A 15,540-nucleotide genomic window follows, 5' to 3' on the forward strand; every position below is an offset into this window, starting at 1 on the left:
ATAGTTTTCTAATCCACTCATCTGTTGATGGACATTTAGGTTGTTTCCAAATCTTGGGTATTGTAAATTGTGCTGCTATGAACATAGGGGTGCATATATCCTTTCTGATTGGTGTTTCTGTTTTCTTGGGATATATTCCTAGAAGTGGTATTACTGGGTCAAATGGCAGTTCCATTTTTAAATTTTTGAGGAAACGGCAGACTGTTTTCCACAATGGCTGCACCAGTCTGCATTCCCACCAGCAGTGAAGGAGGGTTCCTTTTTCTCTGCATCCTCACCAACACTTGTCATTTGTTGATTTGTTGATGGTAGCCATCCTGACAGGTGTGAGGTGGTACCTCATTGTTGTTTTGATTTCCATTTCTAGGATGATTAGTGACTTTGAGCATGTTTTCATGTGACTCTTAGCTTTTTGAGTGTCTTCTTTCGAAAAGATTCTATTTAGGTCCTTTGCCCATTTTTTGATTGGATTATTTATTTTCCTTTTGTTGAGTTGTATGAGTTCCCTGTAAATGTTGGAGATTAAACCCTTATTGGTGATAACATTGGCAAATATGTTCTCCCATGCAGTGGGCTTTCTTGTTGTTTTGTTGATGGTTTCTTTTGCTGTGTAGAAGCTTTTTATTTTGATGTAATCCCATTTGTTTATTTTCTTAGTCTCTCTTGCCCTAGGATCTGTGTCTGTAAAGATATTGTTATGACATATGTCTGCAATTTTGCTGCCTATGGAGTCTTGTAGGATTTTTATGGTTTCCCGTCTTACATTCAAGTCCTTTAGCCATTTGGAATTTGTTTTTGTGTATGGTGTAAGTTGGTGATCTAGTGTCATTTTTTTTGCATGTATCTGACCAAATTTCCCAGCACCATTTATTAAAGAGGGTGTTTTGACTCTATTGTATGCTCTTGCCTCCTTTGTCGAATATTAATTGAGTATAATGGGTTGGGTCAATTTCTGGGTCCTCTATTCTGTTCCATTGGTCTATATGTCTATTCTTGTGCCAGTACCAGGCAGTTTTGAGAACCATGGCTTGGTAATATAGTTTGATGTCTGGTATTGTGATCCCACCAACTATGTTCTTCTTTCTCAGGATAGCTGTGGCTATTTGGGGTCTTTTTTTATTCCAGATGAATTTTTGGAGAGTTTGTTCTAGATCTTTGAAATATGCCATTGGTATTTTAATAGGTATTGCATTGAATATATAGATTGCTTTAGGTAGTATGGACATTTTAATGATGTTGATTCTACCAATCCATGAACATGGTATGTTTTTCCACTTGTTTATGTCTTCCTCTGTCTCTTTTTTCAATGTCCTGTAATTTTTCGAGTACAGGTCTTTTACGTCCTTGGTTAAGTTTATTCCTAGGTATCTTAATTTTTTTGGTGCAATGGTAAATAGGATTGTTTTTTTCACTTCTCTTTCTGTGAATTCATTATTGGTGTATAAAAAGGCCATAGATTTCTGGGTGTTAATTTTGTATCCTGCTACACTGCCAAATTTATTTATTAGGTCTAGTAGTTTTTTGATGGAGTCTTTAGGGCTTTCTATGTATAATATCATGTCATCTGCAAATAAGGACAGTTTTACTTCTTCTTTTCCAACTTGGATGCCTTTTATTTTTTCTTCTTGTCTGATCGCCATGGCTAGTACTTCTAGTGCTATGTTGAAAAGGAGTGATGAAAGTGGGCATCCTTGTCTTGTTCCTATTCTTAGGGGAAATGAATTTAGTTTTTGCCCATTGAGTATGATGTTGGCTGTAGGTTTGTCATATAAGGCTTTTATTATGTTGAGGTATGATCCCTCTATTCCCACTTTGCTGAGAGTTTTTAACAAGAAAGTGTATTGGATTTTGTCAAATGCTTTTTCTGCATCGATTGATATGATAATGTGATTTTTGTCTCTCAGTTTGTTTATGTGATGTGTCACATTTATTGATTTGTGGATATTGAGCCATCCTTGCATCCCTGGAATAAGTCCCACTTGGTCATGGTGTATTGCTTTCTAATGTATTGCTGAATCTGATTTGCTAGGATTTTGTAGAGGATTTTAGCATTATGTTCATCAAGGATATTGGCCTGTAGTTCTCTTTTTTTGTGGTGTCTTTATCTGGTTTTGGGATTAGGGTAATGCTGGCTTCATAGAAAGAGCTTGGAAGTATTCCTTCCTCTTGAATTTTTTGGAACAGTCTGAGGAGGATAGGTTTTAGTTCTTCTTTGAATGCTTGGTAGAACTCCCCTGTAAAGCCATCCAGACCAGGGCTTTTGCTTGCTGGAAGATTTTTGAGTGCTGTTTCAATTTCTTCAGTAGTTATCGACCTATTCAGGTTTTTTGACTTTTCTTGGTTGAGTTTTGGGAGCAGGTATTTTTCTAAGAATATTTTTTCATTTCATCTAGGTTGTTCATTTTGTTGGAATAGAGTTGTTCATAGTATTTTTTCATAATCGTTTGTATTTCTGTGGGATCGGTTGTTATTTCACCTCTTTCATTTCTAATTTTGTTTATTTAGGTCCTCTCTCTTTGCTTCTTGGTAAGCTTGGCTAGAGGTTCATCAATCTTGTTTATCCTTTCAAAGAACCAGCTCTTGGTTTTGTTAATCTTTTGTATTGTTTTTTTTTTTTTTTTGGTCTCTGTGTCATTTATCTCTGCTGTGATCGTTATTATTTCCTTCCTTCTGCTTAGGCTGGGCTTTTCTTGTTGCTCTCTTTCTAACTCTTTGAGTTGTAGGGTTAGATAATTTATTATCATTGTTTCTTGTTTTTTGAGGCAGGCCTGTAGAGCTATGAACTTCCCTCTCAAGACTGCTTTCACTGTATCCCATAGATTTTGGATTGTTGTGTTTTCATTGTCGTTCGTTGCCATGATGATTTTTATTTCTTCTTTGATCTCTCTGGTAACCCAGCCATTGTTTAAAGGCATGCTATTTAGCCTCCAGGTGATTGATTTTTTAAAATTGTTTTTATTGTAGTTGATTTCTAGTTTTATGCCATTGTGGTCTGAGATGGTGCGTGATATGATTTCTATCTTCTTGAATTTGAAGAGACTTTGCCTGTGACCCAATATATGGTCTTCCTTTGAAAATGACCCATGTGCACTTGAGAAGAATGTATATTCTGTGGCTTTGGGGTGAAATGTTCTGAAGATGTCAGTTAATTCCATCTGATCTAGTGCATCATTTAGGATTGCTGTTTCTTTGCTGATATTTTGTTTAGAGGATTTGTCCAGTGGTGATAGTGGGATATTAAAGTCCCCTACTATGTCTGTATTGCTATCAATCTCTCCCTTGATATCCTCCAAAAGTTTTTTTATGTATTTGGGTGCTCCTGTATTGGGTGCGTATATGTTTACTAGAGTTATATTTTTTTGTTGGATTGCTCCTTGTAGTATTATGAAGTGGCCTTCCTTATCTCTTATGTCCTTCACTTTGAGATATAATTTGTCCAATATAAGTATTGCTACCCCAGCTTTTTTTTTTCATTTCCATTCACCTGAAAAATCTTTTTCCATCCCTTCACCGTCAGTCTATGTGAGTCCTTTTTTCTAAGGTGGGTTTCCTATAGGCCAGTGATGGCGAACCTATGACACGCGTGTCAGAGGTGACACGCGAACTCATTTTTTTGTTTGATTTTTCTTTGTTAAATGGCATTTAAATATATAAAATAAATATCAAAACTATAAGTCTTTGTTTTACTGTGGTTGCAAATATCAAAAAATTTCTATATGTGATAGGGCACCAGAGTTAAGTTAGGGTTTTTCAAAATGCTGACACGCCGAGCTCAAAAGGTTCGCCATCACTGCTATAGACAGTAGATATATGGGTCATGTTTTCTTATCCACTCAGCTACCCTATGTCTTTTGATTGGGGCATTTAATCCATTAACATTTAAAGTTATTATTGATAGGTACTTGTTTGTCACCATGTTTATTCTTTACGCCTGTGTACCTTCTTCGTTTCCTATTTCTTCTTTTTACAGCAGACCCTTTAGCATTTCTTGCATTGCTGGTTTGGTAGTAATAAACTCCCTTAGTCCTTTTTTTCTGTGAAGCTCTTGATTTCACCCTCAATTTGATTGAATGCCTTACTGGGTATAGTATTCTTGGATTCAGACCCTTCCTTTGCATGCCTTTGTATATTTCATTCCATTCCCTTCTTGCCTGATGTGTTTCTGTTGAGAAATCAGTCGGTAGTCTGATGGGGGATCCTTTGTAGGTAACTTTCTGTCTCTCTCTAGCCGCTTTTAAGATTCTTTGTTGTTGGTGTTTGCCAATTTAATTATAATGTGCCTTGGCATCGGTCTTTTGGGGTTCATTTTGTCTGGGACTCTGTGTGCTTCTTGGATTTGTGTGAGTTTTTTCTTCCCTATATCAGGGAAGTTTTCTGTCATTATTTCTTCAAACAGGTTTTCTAGTCCTTGCTCAGTTTCCTCTCCTTCTGGTATGCCTATTATGCAGATGTTGTTTCGTTTCGTGTTGTCCCAAAGTTCCCTTAGGCTCTCCTGTTTTTTATGTTTTTTTTTCTAGATGCTGCTCTGCTTGGGTATTTTTTCCTACCTTGTCTTCTAGCTCACTGATGTGGTCCTCTGCTTCTTCTAGTCTACTGTTGATGCTTTCTATTGAATTCTTTATAGCAGCGATGTCATTTTTCATTTCTTCTTGGTTCTTCTTCATGTCCTCTTGGTTCTTACACATATTGTTGAATTTGTCTTCCATTCTTTTCAGCCACCTTATGACCATTTCTCTGAATTCTTTCTCTGACATATTGCTTGCCTCCTTTTTGTTTACTCCCTTTTCTGGTGATGCCTCCTTTTCTTTAATTTGCGAGCTGTTTCTTAGTCTCCCCATGATTTCTTTTCTCTGGGTGTCTGGTTATGTAGCTCTCTCTCTCCATCCAGTTCTGCGTGCAATTCTCCAAACATCTCTTCCCGCACATCCTTTTCCCCCTGGCACTAAGCAGCCGGCACACTGGTAAAATCCGAGGCTGCCTTTTTGCTCCCAGTCCAGCTGTGGGCTGATTTTTAGAGTTCCCTTCTGCCATCAGCCCTGCGGATCTCCTTCCACACTCGTGGATCACGCTGGCCCCAACAGCCGCGGACTTTGTGGGGCGCAGACTTCCCCTGTGCATGTTCCTCTCTCCAACCTGGATTGCAGACCTCACCTTTCCCTAGGCGAAATCTGACCTTTCCGTGAGGAGAAGCAGGGCTCGTCCGAGTCCACGTATTTGCACTGCTTGAGATCCGGTGTTCCTGGGTTCGTAGCTGGTCCCTGGGTGCCGTGGTTGCAGGATCCCTGGATGTATATGCTTCCAATAACAGCCACTCTCCCCTTCAAGATGGCGTCGTCTCTGCGGCAGAGCCGGCTGCTCCAGGAGAGATTTCAGCAGCAGTGGAGCCTGCCCGGTTAGGGGAGCCCAATCCGGCAGTGTCCAACAGTCCCCTGGAGTATAGCTATTGCTCACCCACAAATTTATACTCTCCGTACGTCCACACCCTCTCCTTTCGTTCTCTCACACACTATCTTGCAGTCTGCCTTCCCATCGGCAGCCATCTTCCTAATGTATATTTATTGATTTCAGAGAGGAAGGGAGAGGTAGAGAGAGATAGAAACATCAATGATGAGAGAGAATCATTGATTGTCTACCTCCTGCACAGCCCCTACTGGGGATCGAGCCCGCAACCCGGGCATGCGCCCTCGACTGGAATCGAACTTGGGACCCTTCAGCCTGCAGGCTGGTGCTCTATCCACTGAGCTAAACCAGCTAGGGCGAAGTTTGAGAATTCTTAGAAAATTCTTTAATTAGTAGATAGACTCCCATTCCAGGGTCAACAGAACTTCATGATTAGATAGTTTCTTAGTTGTGATTCTGTGCCCATCAGTCAACCAGCTACACGATCTTTTGCCAACTTTCCTTAAAGCAACAATACCATCAGCTCTTTAAACAATACTACTCTTGATGAAATGGTACATTTCACGATAATTTTTAACCAGCTGAGTTACTACTTGTAGAGGACAGGGACCTGTTTGGTAACAGTCTGGTGGCTCTGAGGCCAGCTTTGTCTCAAACCTCCTAAGCTATGGTTTACAATATAGTTAATTCTACAATAATGCAAATGTCAGCAATAATTTGCTATTGCTTTGAAAGTCATAAGGATGGCTAATGAAAGCTTAGAAAAAAATAGATAATATTTCAGAATATCTATTGGGGGGATTTGTTGGTTCAAGAAATACAGAGCTTATCATTGGTGCTAATGATTGAATTGGCCATGAAAAATAAATGGAATACAAATATGTTAGGTTGTGCCTACCTCTAGTATATTTCTTTTATAGAAATTAATGAAAATGGTATATTTTAGTTGACTTATTAACAATGGGGGCATATAAAAGGAATAGCCTTTTATCATTGTCTAAAACATGTGCATTGTCTTGAAATTCATAGCCCACCACGATTAACTTAAAAATTGTGTTCCCACTCAAAAAGTGACCAAAGGGCAGCAGCATCAAATGGTGTGGCGAAAGTGCCACCTGGCACCAAAAGCTGGGGACAGTCATACTATGAGTTATAAATCACAGGCATCATGGTTCTCAGTGCTGTGTGTACATTAGAATTACCAAGGAGCTTAATAAAAATGGTACTGCCCAGGCCCTACTATCTATACTAATAAAAGGGTAATATGCTAATTAGACTGGGAGACCGGACATCTTCCGACTGCCTGACTTCCTTCCAGACAAAGCCACAGTGGTGGGGCCGAGGCAGAGGCGGTTAGGGGCCATGAGGCTGGCAGGGGAGGGCAGTTGGGGGCCATGAGGGGAGCGGTTAGGTGGCAATCAAGCCGGTAGGCAGGCAATCGGTTAGGAGCCAGTAGTCCAGGATTGTGAGAGGGATGTCTGACTGCTGGTACAGGGATGGGGCCTAAACCAGCAGTTGGACATCCCCCGAGGGGTCCCGGATTGGAGAGGGTGCATGCCGGGCTAAGGAACACCCCTCACCCCCACCCTCTGTGCAGGAATTTCATGCACTGGGCCTCTAGTTAGTCTCTATGTCTCTAATTTAATTGGTCTTTTGGACCCCAGACATCTTTTTTTTTTTAAGGCTTAATTTTTTAAGAGCAGTTTTAGGTTTACAGCAAAATTGAGAAGAAGGTTTGGAAATTTCACATATACTTCTTGCCCCTGCTATCAACATCTGGCACCAAAGTGGTACCTATGTTACAATGGGTAAAACCTACACTGACACATCATTATCACTCAGAGTTCATAGTTTACTCTTGCTGTTGTACCATTCATTCTAGGGCTTTGGACACATATATAATAATATGTATCCATCATGGTAGTATCACATGGGTATTTTCTTTTTTTTTTTTTAAATATATTTTTATTGATTTTCCACAGAGAGGAAGGGAGAGAGATAGAGAGTTAGAAACATCGATGAGAGAGAAACATCGACCAGCTGCCTCCTGCACATCTCCCACTGGGGATGTGCCCGCAACCCAGGTACATGCCCTTGACCGGAATCGAACCCGGGACCCTTCAGTCCGCTGGCCGACGCTCTATCCACTGAGCCAAGCCGGTTTCGGCCACATGGGTATTTTCATTGTCCAACATCAGTATTTTTCAAAGGCTCTCCAGGTGACACTAAGGTGCAGGGATGTCCAGAGGGCTGCGATGAACTTTGCCCTCTATCCTCCAGCCTCATGCTCCAATCCCATTGTTGTTTATGGGGTTGTTGCTACAAGCCGGTTTAATCACAGAATTCTTACCAGAGCTTTTAAAATTTTTATTTTGTTTATTTATTATTTAAAATTTTGTAAGAGTTTATTTGAGCCAAACTGAGAACAAGCCCAGAAGCAAGATCTCAAAGAACTGAGAAAAATACTCTAGAGCAGCGGTTCTCAACCTGTGGGTCGCGACCACTTTGGGGGTTGAACGACCCTTTCACAGGGGTCGCCTAAAACCATCGGAAAACACATATATAATTACATACTGTTTTTGTGATTAATCACTATGCTTTAATTATGTTCAATTTGTAACAATGAAAATACATCCTGCATATCAGATATTTACATTACGATTCATAACAGTAGCAAAATTACAGTTATGAAGTAGCAACGAAAATAATTTTATGGTTGGGGGTCACCACAACATGAGGAACTGTATTAAAGGGTCGCGGCATTAGGAAGGTTGAGAACCACTGCTCTAGAGAATGGCAGTTTTGCGGTTCTCTTTATACTTGTAGAGTCAAAGGAGAAAACGTAAGGAGGGTTACATGAAACCCATTGGTGGTAGATGAAGGAGGTAGGAGAAACCAGGAAGAAAAAATGTCTAGGATTGGATAAAGATTAAAATGGAGAGGTACATACTTCTTTTATACTGGTGGGTACAGGATAGTTAACATTTAACATTTGTAGTACATTGAGATGGTATTCTGGCAACAAGACAACAATCACCATAGCTTTTTATAGATGTGATTTTTATTTCTTAAAAAGACTATTTTCTTAGCACCTTTATTCGGAAGAGCTCTTAATTGTTGTACTTAGAACTTCTAAACAGTGAACATTTGTCAAGTATCAAAGCACTAGAAGAATGAGGGCGTTAGACCTCGGACGACCAGGAAGGATGTCCCTTTGTCTCCTTCCTCCAAGAGCCAGTGAGTGGGGACACACATCTCCTCGATTCTGGGTCCCATTAATGAGTGACCTAGATTAGGATTTTGTTTGTTTTGTGAATCAAGTCATCAGCTTTGCACCCACAGCAGCGCACTTCAAGCGTTAAGCCTGCCCTCCACGTGTCATCAGGTTGTGGGAGCCACTTCCCATCCCATCATCATGCACCCATGTGATCACTCCTCTAAAGAGTGCCAGGCACTGTGCTTGGGCAGAGAGCTGTGCCCTGTGTTGTCTTCTCTTACTCAGGTCAGTGCGTGTGACGTAATGACAGGCGGTTCTTGATACTGAAGGACCTGCAGCCTGTCTGCATCAGCCCTCCCTCCTGGGTGGGTTGGGTCTTCTTCTCTAGCTCACCCCCAGAGTGAAGACAAGAATGAAGGAAGCAGCAAGTCATGCCAAGCAACCCATTTCATCTCAGATTAAATGGGGGAAAAACTGTGTGTGTCTGTGTACCTAGATTTAGGTACCAAACAGGCTAATGAGAGGCGTGGAAATCAGTTAAAATTTTTGGCCAAATGTTAGATTTTAAAAAGGATTTATTTCTGGATTTTAGTCCCCATTGCCCATTTCTATGAATAAGCAACATTTGTTTTAATGTGAATAATAGCACAGAGGGAATTCAACCCCCTGAGTTTGACTATTTCAAGCAACTGTTTTAGGCCTGCGAGGCATGTGCTATTTATGACATTGCATGGGTAGTGATGACAGGAACGACAGTGATACTAGTAAATGGTCGGCATTTATTGAACCCTCGAGATGTGCCAGGCACCGTGCTTGGGGCTTTATCTGGGTTATCTCATTTAATCCCTGCAGGGACTCTTTGAAGTATGTTGAGAATTATCCCCATTTTACGGATGAGGAAACCGCAGCTTAGAGAGGTTACACAGCTAGCATGGCAGAGTCAGATTTTGAACAAAGCAGCCTGGCTCTGGGTGTTGACCTGCTTGGCTGCCCTGTAGTGTGTTTGTAGGGAGCTGTCACTCCCTCCAACCCCTTTCACTGGGCGGGGAGCTGCAAGGAGAGGTGTTCTGAGTTGCTGCAGGGAACTGACCTCTTTCAGGCAGGGAAGTAGATTGGGTGGGCAGAAAGCGGAACTTTCACCTGCTGGTAAGAAGTGAATGCTTATGGAGAACCAGCTCCTGCAGTCCCATTACCAAGGCAACAGAGATGGGGCTGTGGGACAGCGGTGGGCTCTGCTGCATGTCCTTACCTATGTGAGAAGCCTTGTCGGTTGTTGCTCTGACCCTGCCCTTCACCAGTCCCAGTGTTTGTGCCCTGGGAGCCAATCCCTGTGGGAAGCTGTCCTGGAAGGGGACTGTCATTTCCACCCATAATTAGCTGTTTCTAGGGATGAGGCAGAGTGCGCGAGTGATATACACAAGCATATCCTTTCTGTGGCGAGAGCATCCTTCTAACCCACTCGCAGGAGGTCACGCTGCATTATTTTTGTGATATTTTTCCAAGGGTTATATCAGGTGTATCAAGTCATTCTCCCTGCCCCAGCTCTTTATTGTGAGACCAACTGAAACCATTTAGTAACTGGCAGGTTGCTTAATCACTCTGGGCCTCAATTTCCTCATCTATAAAATGAGGATAATAAATTGTATCTGCCTCCCAGAGTTGTTGTGAGGAATAAGAGTAAAAACATGTCTAGAGTTAGAACAGAACCAGGCATGTAGTCAGTGCCCAGTAAGTGTATGAGCTTTCTAAAGCTGCTGTAACAAATTGCTACAAATTTAGTGGCTTAACACAGGACACTGACTACCTTCAAGTTCTGGAGGTCAGAAGTCTGAGATGAGCTGAAATCAAGGTGTAGACAAGACTGCACTCTGGAGCTTCTGAGAGAATCGGTCTCCTTGGCTTTTCTAGCTTCTGCTAGCCGCCTAGATTCCCTGGCTTGTGGCCCCTTCCTCCATCTTCAAAGCTGCAGTGTGGTATCTTCAAATCTCTCTCTGACTCTGACCCTAATTCTGTTGTCATATCTTCTTCCCTCTTCTGCTTTCATTTTATAAGGATCCTTATGATTACATTGGACCCAACCAAATAATCCACATTAATCTTCCCATCTCAAAATCCTTCACTTAATCACATCTGCAAAGTCACTTCTGCTGTGTCAGGTAACAGATTCACAGGTTTTGGACATTCGGATGTGGACCTCTTGGGGCCAGGGATTTATTCAGCCTACCATAGTTAGCCTCAGCCGTTTGTATAAAATGAAACAGAACCAACCGGCTAGCTTGGGGATGCAATAAACAATAATTTGATCCGTGTACATTTATTGTGCACTTGCTGTGTTAGCTCTGCTCTGCCTCAGGACTTTATCAATTATCCCTCCTCCCTAGAGCTTGTTTCCTTCCAGAGCTTTGGATGGCCTGCACCTTCCCATCCTCAGGCCCCAGCTTAAATGTCACCTCCTCCGAGAGGCACTCCCTGATTACTATTGCTTAAAGCAGACCCTGGATCCATTGTCTCTTCATGTCATGTCACCCTGTTTCCTTCTTTGTCATCATCTGTAACCTTTTTGTGTGTGTCTGCCTGATGCATTCCTTCTGCCCCCTGCGAATGTCAGTTCCAGGAGGGCAGGGACCTTGATGTCTAATTTACTGCTATTCCAGTGCCTGGGACAGTTTCTGGAACACAGTAGGTGCACAGCACATATCTGCTGAGTGTGAGTGAAGCCATGTAGGCAGGGTGCTGCTCACACTCTCCTCTGTGGTAGGTCCTTTTATTAGCATTCCACCTCATAGACATGGAAACCGAGGCTCAGAGAGTCGGAATATTGCCTCAGGTCAGTGGCCACTGAATTGACACCCAGTTCTGCCTGCTTCCAGAATTCTTGCTTCCTTCCACCTTCCTGCCTCATGGCCGTGATGCCATTAGAAGCCTTGCTGATGGCCACAGAGCTCTGGAAGCTCCATCGTCCATGCGTCGTTTCTGAGTGTGGCTTTCAGGCCGTGCACTCGCCACCCTGACATTGGTTTCCTTCTGTCTAGGTCTGTTGTGTCGGGCCTGGACTCCCCTGCCAAGACTAGCTCCATGGAAAAGAAACTTCTCATCAAAAGCAAAGAGCTGCAAGACTCCCAGGACAAGTGTCACAAGGTATTTATTTCCACAGCCGGCCTCTCTCCTTGCTCCAGGATCCTCCCGTCAATGTATGCCAAGGGAGCCGCCCGGGGCCGCTGCTGGCACTGAGCCACCTGATCCATACAGAGCGAGTGAGGTGCTATCTCCCTCGCTGAAGTCACACCTCCAGCAGCTCAGAGGGAGATGAATTCGGGCCTTGACTTTGCTGTAAATCCTTTAAATCTTAACCAGAGGAGGCCCTGGATTTAAAACGGCCTGTTTCTCAGCATGACCCAGCCAGATGTCCGCTTCTTCCGGCAGGTGGTGTGGGTCCTCACCTGTGGCCGAGATGCATCCCATCTGCTCTGAGTGATGCGAAGTTTCTCTTCCTAGTCTTTTAAAACTCCTGCTTATGTAACTGCTGCCACGGTGTTGATTATGCTCAACGTCTCTTAACATTCACTGTACCTGCCCAGGGGCAGCTTTCTGGAAGCTCATAAAAGTCACTGCTTGCCTGGGACTCCTAAGAGTGCAGACGAATACATATCTCCTTGCCCTGTCCTGGATTGTCCTCTAGATCTTTGCAAGGAGATGGGGGGGATCAAGATGGATTTGGGGTAACATTAAAGTGACGTCTGCAAAAACCAAACCAAACCAAAAAAGCAAACAGGTGAAAAGTGATGATTGTGGCTTTCTTGCTCACTGGGTTAGAGGAGTGACCAAGTGTGAACCGAGACTTGAATGAGAGGAGTGACTTAGCATTGGTGACTATCCTTACGAAGAACTGTGCGCTCCTGGGCGAAGAAACAATGGTATTTCCATCCCAACCTTTGGCGAGATAGTGCCAGCCCAGACCACCAGGTGGTTTTGGAGGCCACTTGAGATGTGATAGCCCCCAGCGAACCTCTAGGGGCCTTTATAACCTGTCGATGTGTTTATTTCAGATGGAGCAGGAAATGACCCGGTTACATCGGAGAGTGTCAGAGGTGGAGGCTGTGCTTAGTCAGAAGGAGGTGGAGCTGAAGGCCTCTGAGACTCAGAGATCCCTCCTGGAGCAGGACCTTGCTACCTACATCACAGAATGCAGTGTGAGCCTTCCCCAAGTCCCCTTCCCTTGGAGGTGGCACTTCCTGTTGTGTGTGTCTCATCCTGTTTCATGACAGCTCCATGAGGCACATCACAGCCAATGGCAGAGAGTAGAGAAAGGGAGCTTACAAAAGCAAGCATTGTGGTTTGCAGAGCAGTGTGAGCCTGGCGAGAGGTCCCAGAGAGAAACGAGACTGGACCCCAGGAAGTCCAGGCAGGCCGCAGAGCTTGGAGATGGGTGTAGTTATCATTGCAGCAAGTCACCGAGGGTCCTGACTTCACCCATCCCAACCTCTCTGGTCTAAACCGACACCATGTCTGACACGATCAGCCTCGAAAACCAACTTGCAAATAAGCACAAGAAAATGTCTTTTGAATCTGCCTGAAATCAATTTTTCATTGCCTGCAACTGGCGTAGCAACAAGAAAACTCAGCCTTTAAAACCCAGACCCTCTGTCATTATTTACCATGTGGCTTTTTTTTCCCCTTTCCATCACAAGAGTAGACTGTCTTCTCCATTGTCTCGTTAAATTTTTCATCCAGGTGTTTTTTTAATGTGCCCAGTTAAACAGTCTTAAAAAATTGAATCACACATTTTTCAAGTTTCCTTTCCCCTCCCCTTCTCTCACGAGGGAGAGATCTATAGGACGTGGCTAATTAAGAGTAACTGCTATGTTTCCATTCCAGATCTGGCTGCCTTTCAGTGGTGGGTGAAGTTATTCAGCTATGTATTTCAGATATATATTTCAGTGCCACTGAAGCACTGAGGGAACCTTATGGATGAAAGGTATCCAGGAGACGTAAGCCAGGAGATGGAAATAGACTACTTGGAGTCTCAAGGGACAATAGGGCAGAGAATGAAGTCATTGCTACTTTGAAAGAGTTATATACTAGCATGTCCTTGAATAACTGATATTACAGACAAGACTCTGTGACTATCCCAGTGGTGGTTGTAACAGCTAAGGGATCTTATTAGTGTTTAGTCCTAAATATGCAAGTAAGTATGTGCTGGGACAGGGAGAAGGAGGTAGGAGACAGTTTGCTGTAGCTTGGCTGGATCATAAGGTCACAGGATTGAGATGATCTTTCTTGAACCCAGGGGTCTTTACAGGATGAAAACTGGAATCAGCAACCAACTGGAAGTTGTCGACTTTGGTCCATCACCTGACACCGTCTTGCTGTCTGCGAAGCAGCTTGCAGCTCCCTTAATGAATCTTTTCAAACAGAGCAGGCTCCGCAGGGCATCCCTATTAAAATTTTTGCTTTCTGCAGAGCTTAAAGCGAAGTTTGGAGCAAGCACGGATGGAGGTGTCCCAGGAGGATGACAAAGCACTGCAGCTTCTCCATGATATCAGAGAGCAGAGCCGGAAGCTCCAGGAAATCAAAGAGCAGGTATGACTGCCTGCCCGGGAGCAGGGCGGTGGCTCCGACCTCTCATTCAGGGAGGGGTGTTTGAGAGGTGGAGAGAAGGAAAGAGAAAGGGGGAGAGATGTAGGTCATTTGGAAACTTTATTTTTTTACATTAGGGTTAAATCTTTTTATTTTATTTTATTTTATTTTTTTATTGTCTAAAGTTTTACATATGTCTCCTTTTTCCCCAATTGATTCCCTCCCTCCCCATCCCTTCCTAGCCTGGGCAAGCCCCCACCATTCCGGTGTCTATGTCCATTGGTTATGCTAATATGCATGCATATAAGTCCTTTGGTTTCTCTTTAACTCCCCCCTCCAGCTACCCCATATTTATATAAACTGTAGAGTGTTTGGTTGTAGCTCCTTTGAAATCTGTGCCCATAATGGCTGCTCTTTTCTATTAAAAGTTTAGCTTTAGAGCACAGGCAGGACAGCTGTGGCCTATGGGGCAAGTCTGGCCCACCACCTGTCTTCCATGACCATAAGCTAAGAATGGCTTTTGCATTTGTAAATAATTGTGGAAAAAAATAAAAAGAAGAGTAATATTTCATGGCACATACAAAGTCTGTGGAAGTCCGAGTTCGGTGTCCATAATAAGGTTTTTGTGGGCAGCCATGCTCATTCCCTTACGTATTGCCCATATCTGTTACTCCTGCTCCAGTGGCGGAGGGGAGTTGTGACAAAGACCATATGGCCTGCAAAGCTGAAATTGCTTATTATCTAGCCTTTTACAGGAAGAGTTTGCCAACCTCTGCTTTAGATCATTAAAAAGAAATTAAAGGTTTTTATAGCTTTTTAGTTTCACTTTTAAGTTTTTGAGAGGAGCCAGAATAATTCATAGTAAGTAAAACTTACTATATAAGTAAAATGTAAAGAAATAGTTTAGAACAGTGGTCGGCAAACTGCGGCCTCTTGAGTGTGGCTCTTCCACAAAATACCACGTGCGGGCGCGCACGTACAGTGCGATTGAAACTTCGTGGCCACACTCAAGGGGCCAAAGAGTCGCATGTAGCTCGAGAGCCGCAGTTTGCCGACCACTGATCTAGAAGAAGAGGTAAGACTGAGTGAGTTTAACACAGCAAATCTGAGTGCAGGAAGCTACATCTGTGTATTCAGAAAAGAGCACCAAGACCTTTAAAAAGCCCCCCCCCCCCGCCCCCTTCAAAAGGGTTTTCTTTGGAGATTGTTCTTTTTTTTTTATTTTGCTTCATTGTTTCCTTTTTAGCATAGATTTTTTCTGTCCTTTGAAGAAACTGTAAATAGAAACTTTCATGAAGAGATGGTAATGAGCAATTGGAGAACTGAATTATCAGCTGCCAGGCAAC

At 43.0% G+C, this 15,540-nt stretch overlaps 1 protein-coding gene across 4 annotated transcripts in view; it reads left to right on the forward strand.

Annotated features, from left to right (window-relative positions):
- CIT (citron rho-interacting serine/threonine kinase) overlaps window positions 1–15,540 on the forward strand; it is a 161,518-nt gene that overhangs the window by 72,932 nt on the left and 73,046 nt on the right. For 3 of the 4 annotated variants that reach the window (XM_070400230.1, XM_070400231.1, XM_070400232.1), the window contains exons 11-13: window positions 11,650–11,755; window positions 12,664–12,807; window positions 14,078–14,197. In XM_070400230.1, the coding sequence (XP_070256331.1) occupies window positions 11,650–11,755; window positions 12,664–12,807; window positions 14,078–14,197 (370 nt within the window). Of the gene's footprint in view, window positions 1–11,649; window positions 11,756–11,879; window positions 12,532–12,663; window positions 12,808–14,077; window positions 14,198–15,540 lie in introns of those variants that run through there. The other variant, XM_070400233.1, reaches the window with a different exon arrangement.

The sequence above is a fragment of the Myotis yumanensis genome, unplaced genomic scaffold (genome assembly GCF_028538775.1).
Source record: "Myotis yumanensis isolate MYYU_CA2020_CCGP unplaced genomic scaffold, mMyoYum1.0.hap1 SCAF_19, whole genome shotgun sequence".
Lineage (NCBI taxonomy): Eukaryota > Metazoa > Chordata > Mammalia > Chiroptera > Vespertilionidae > Myotis > Myotis yumanensis.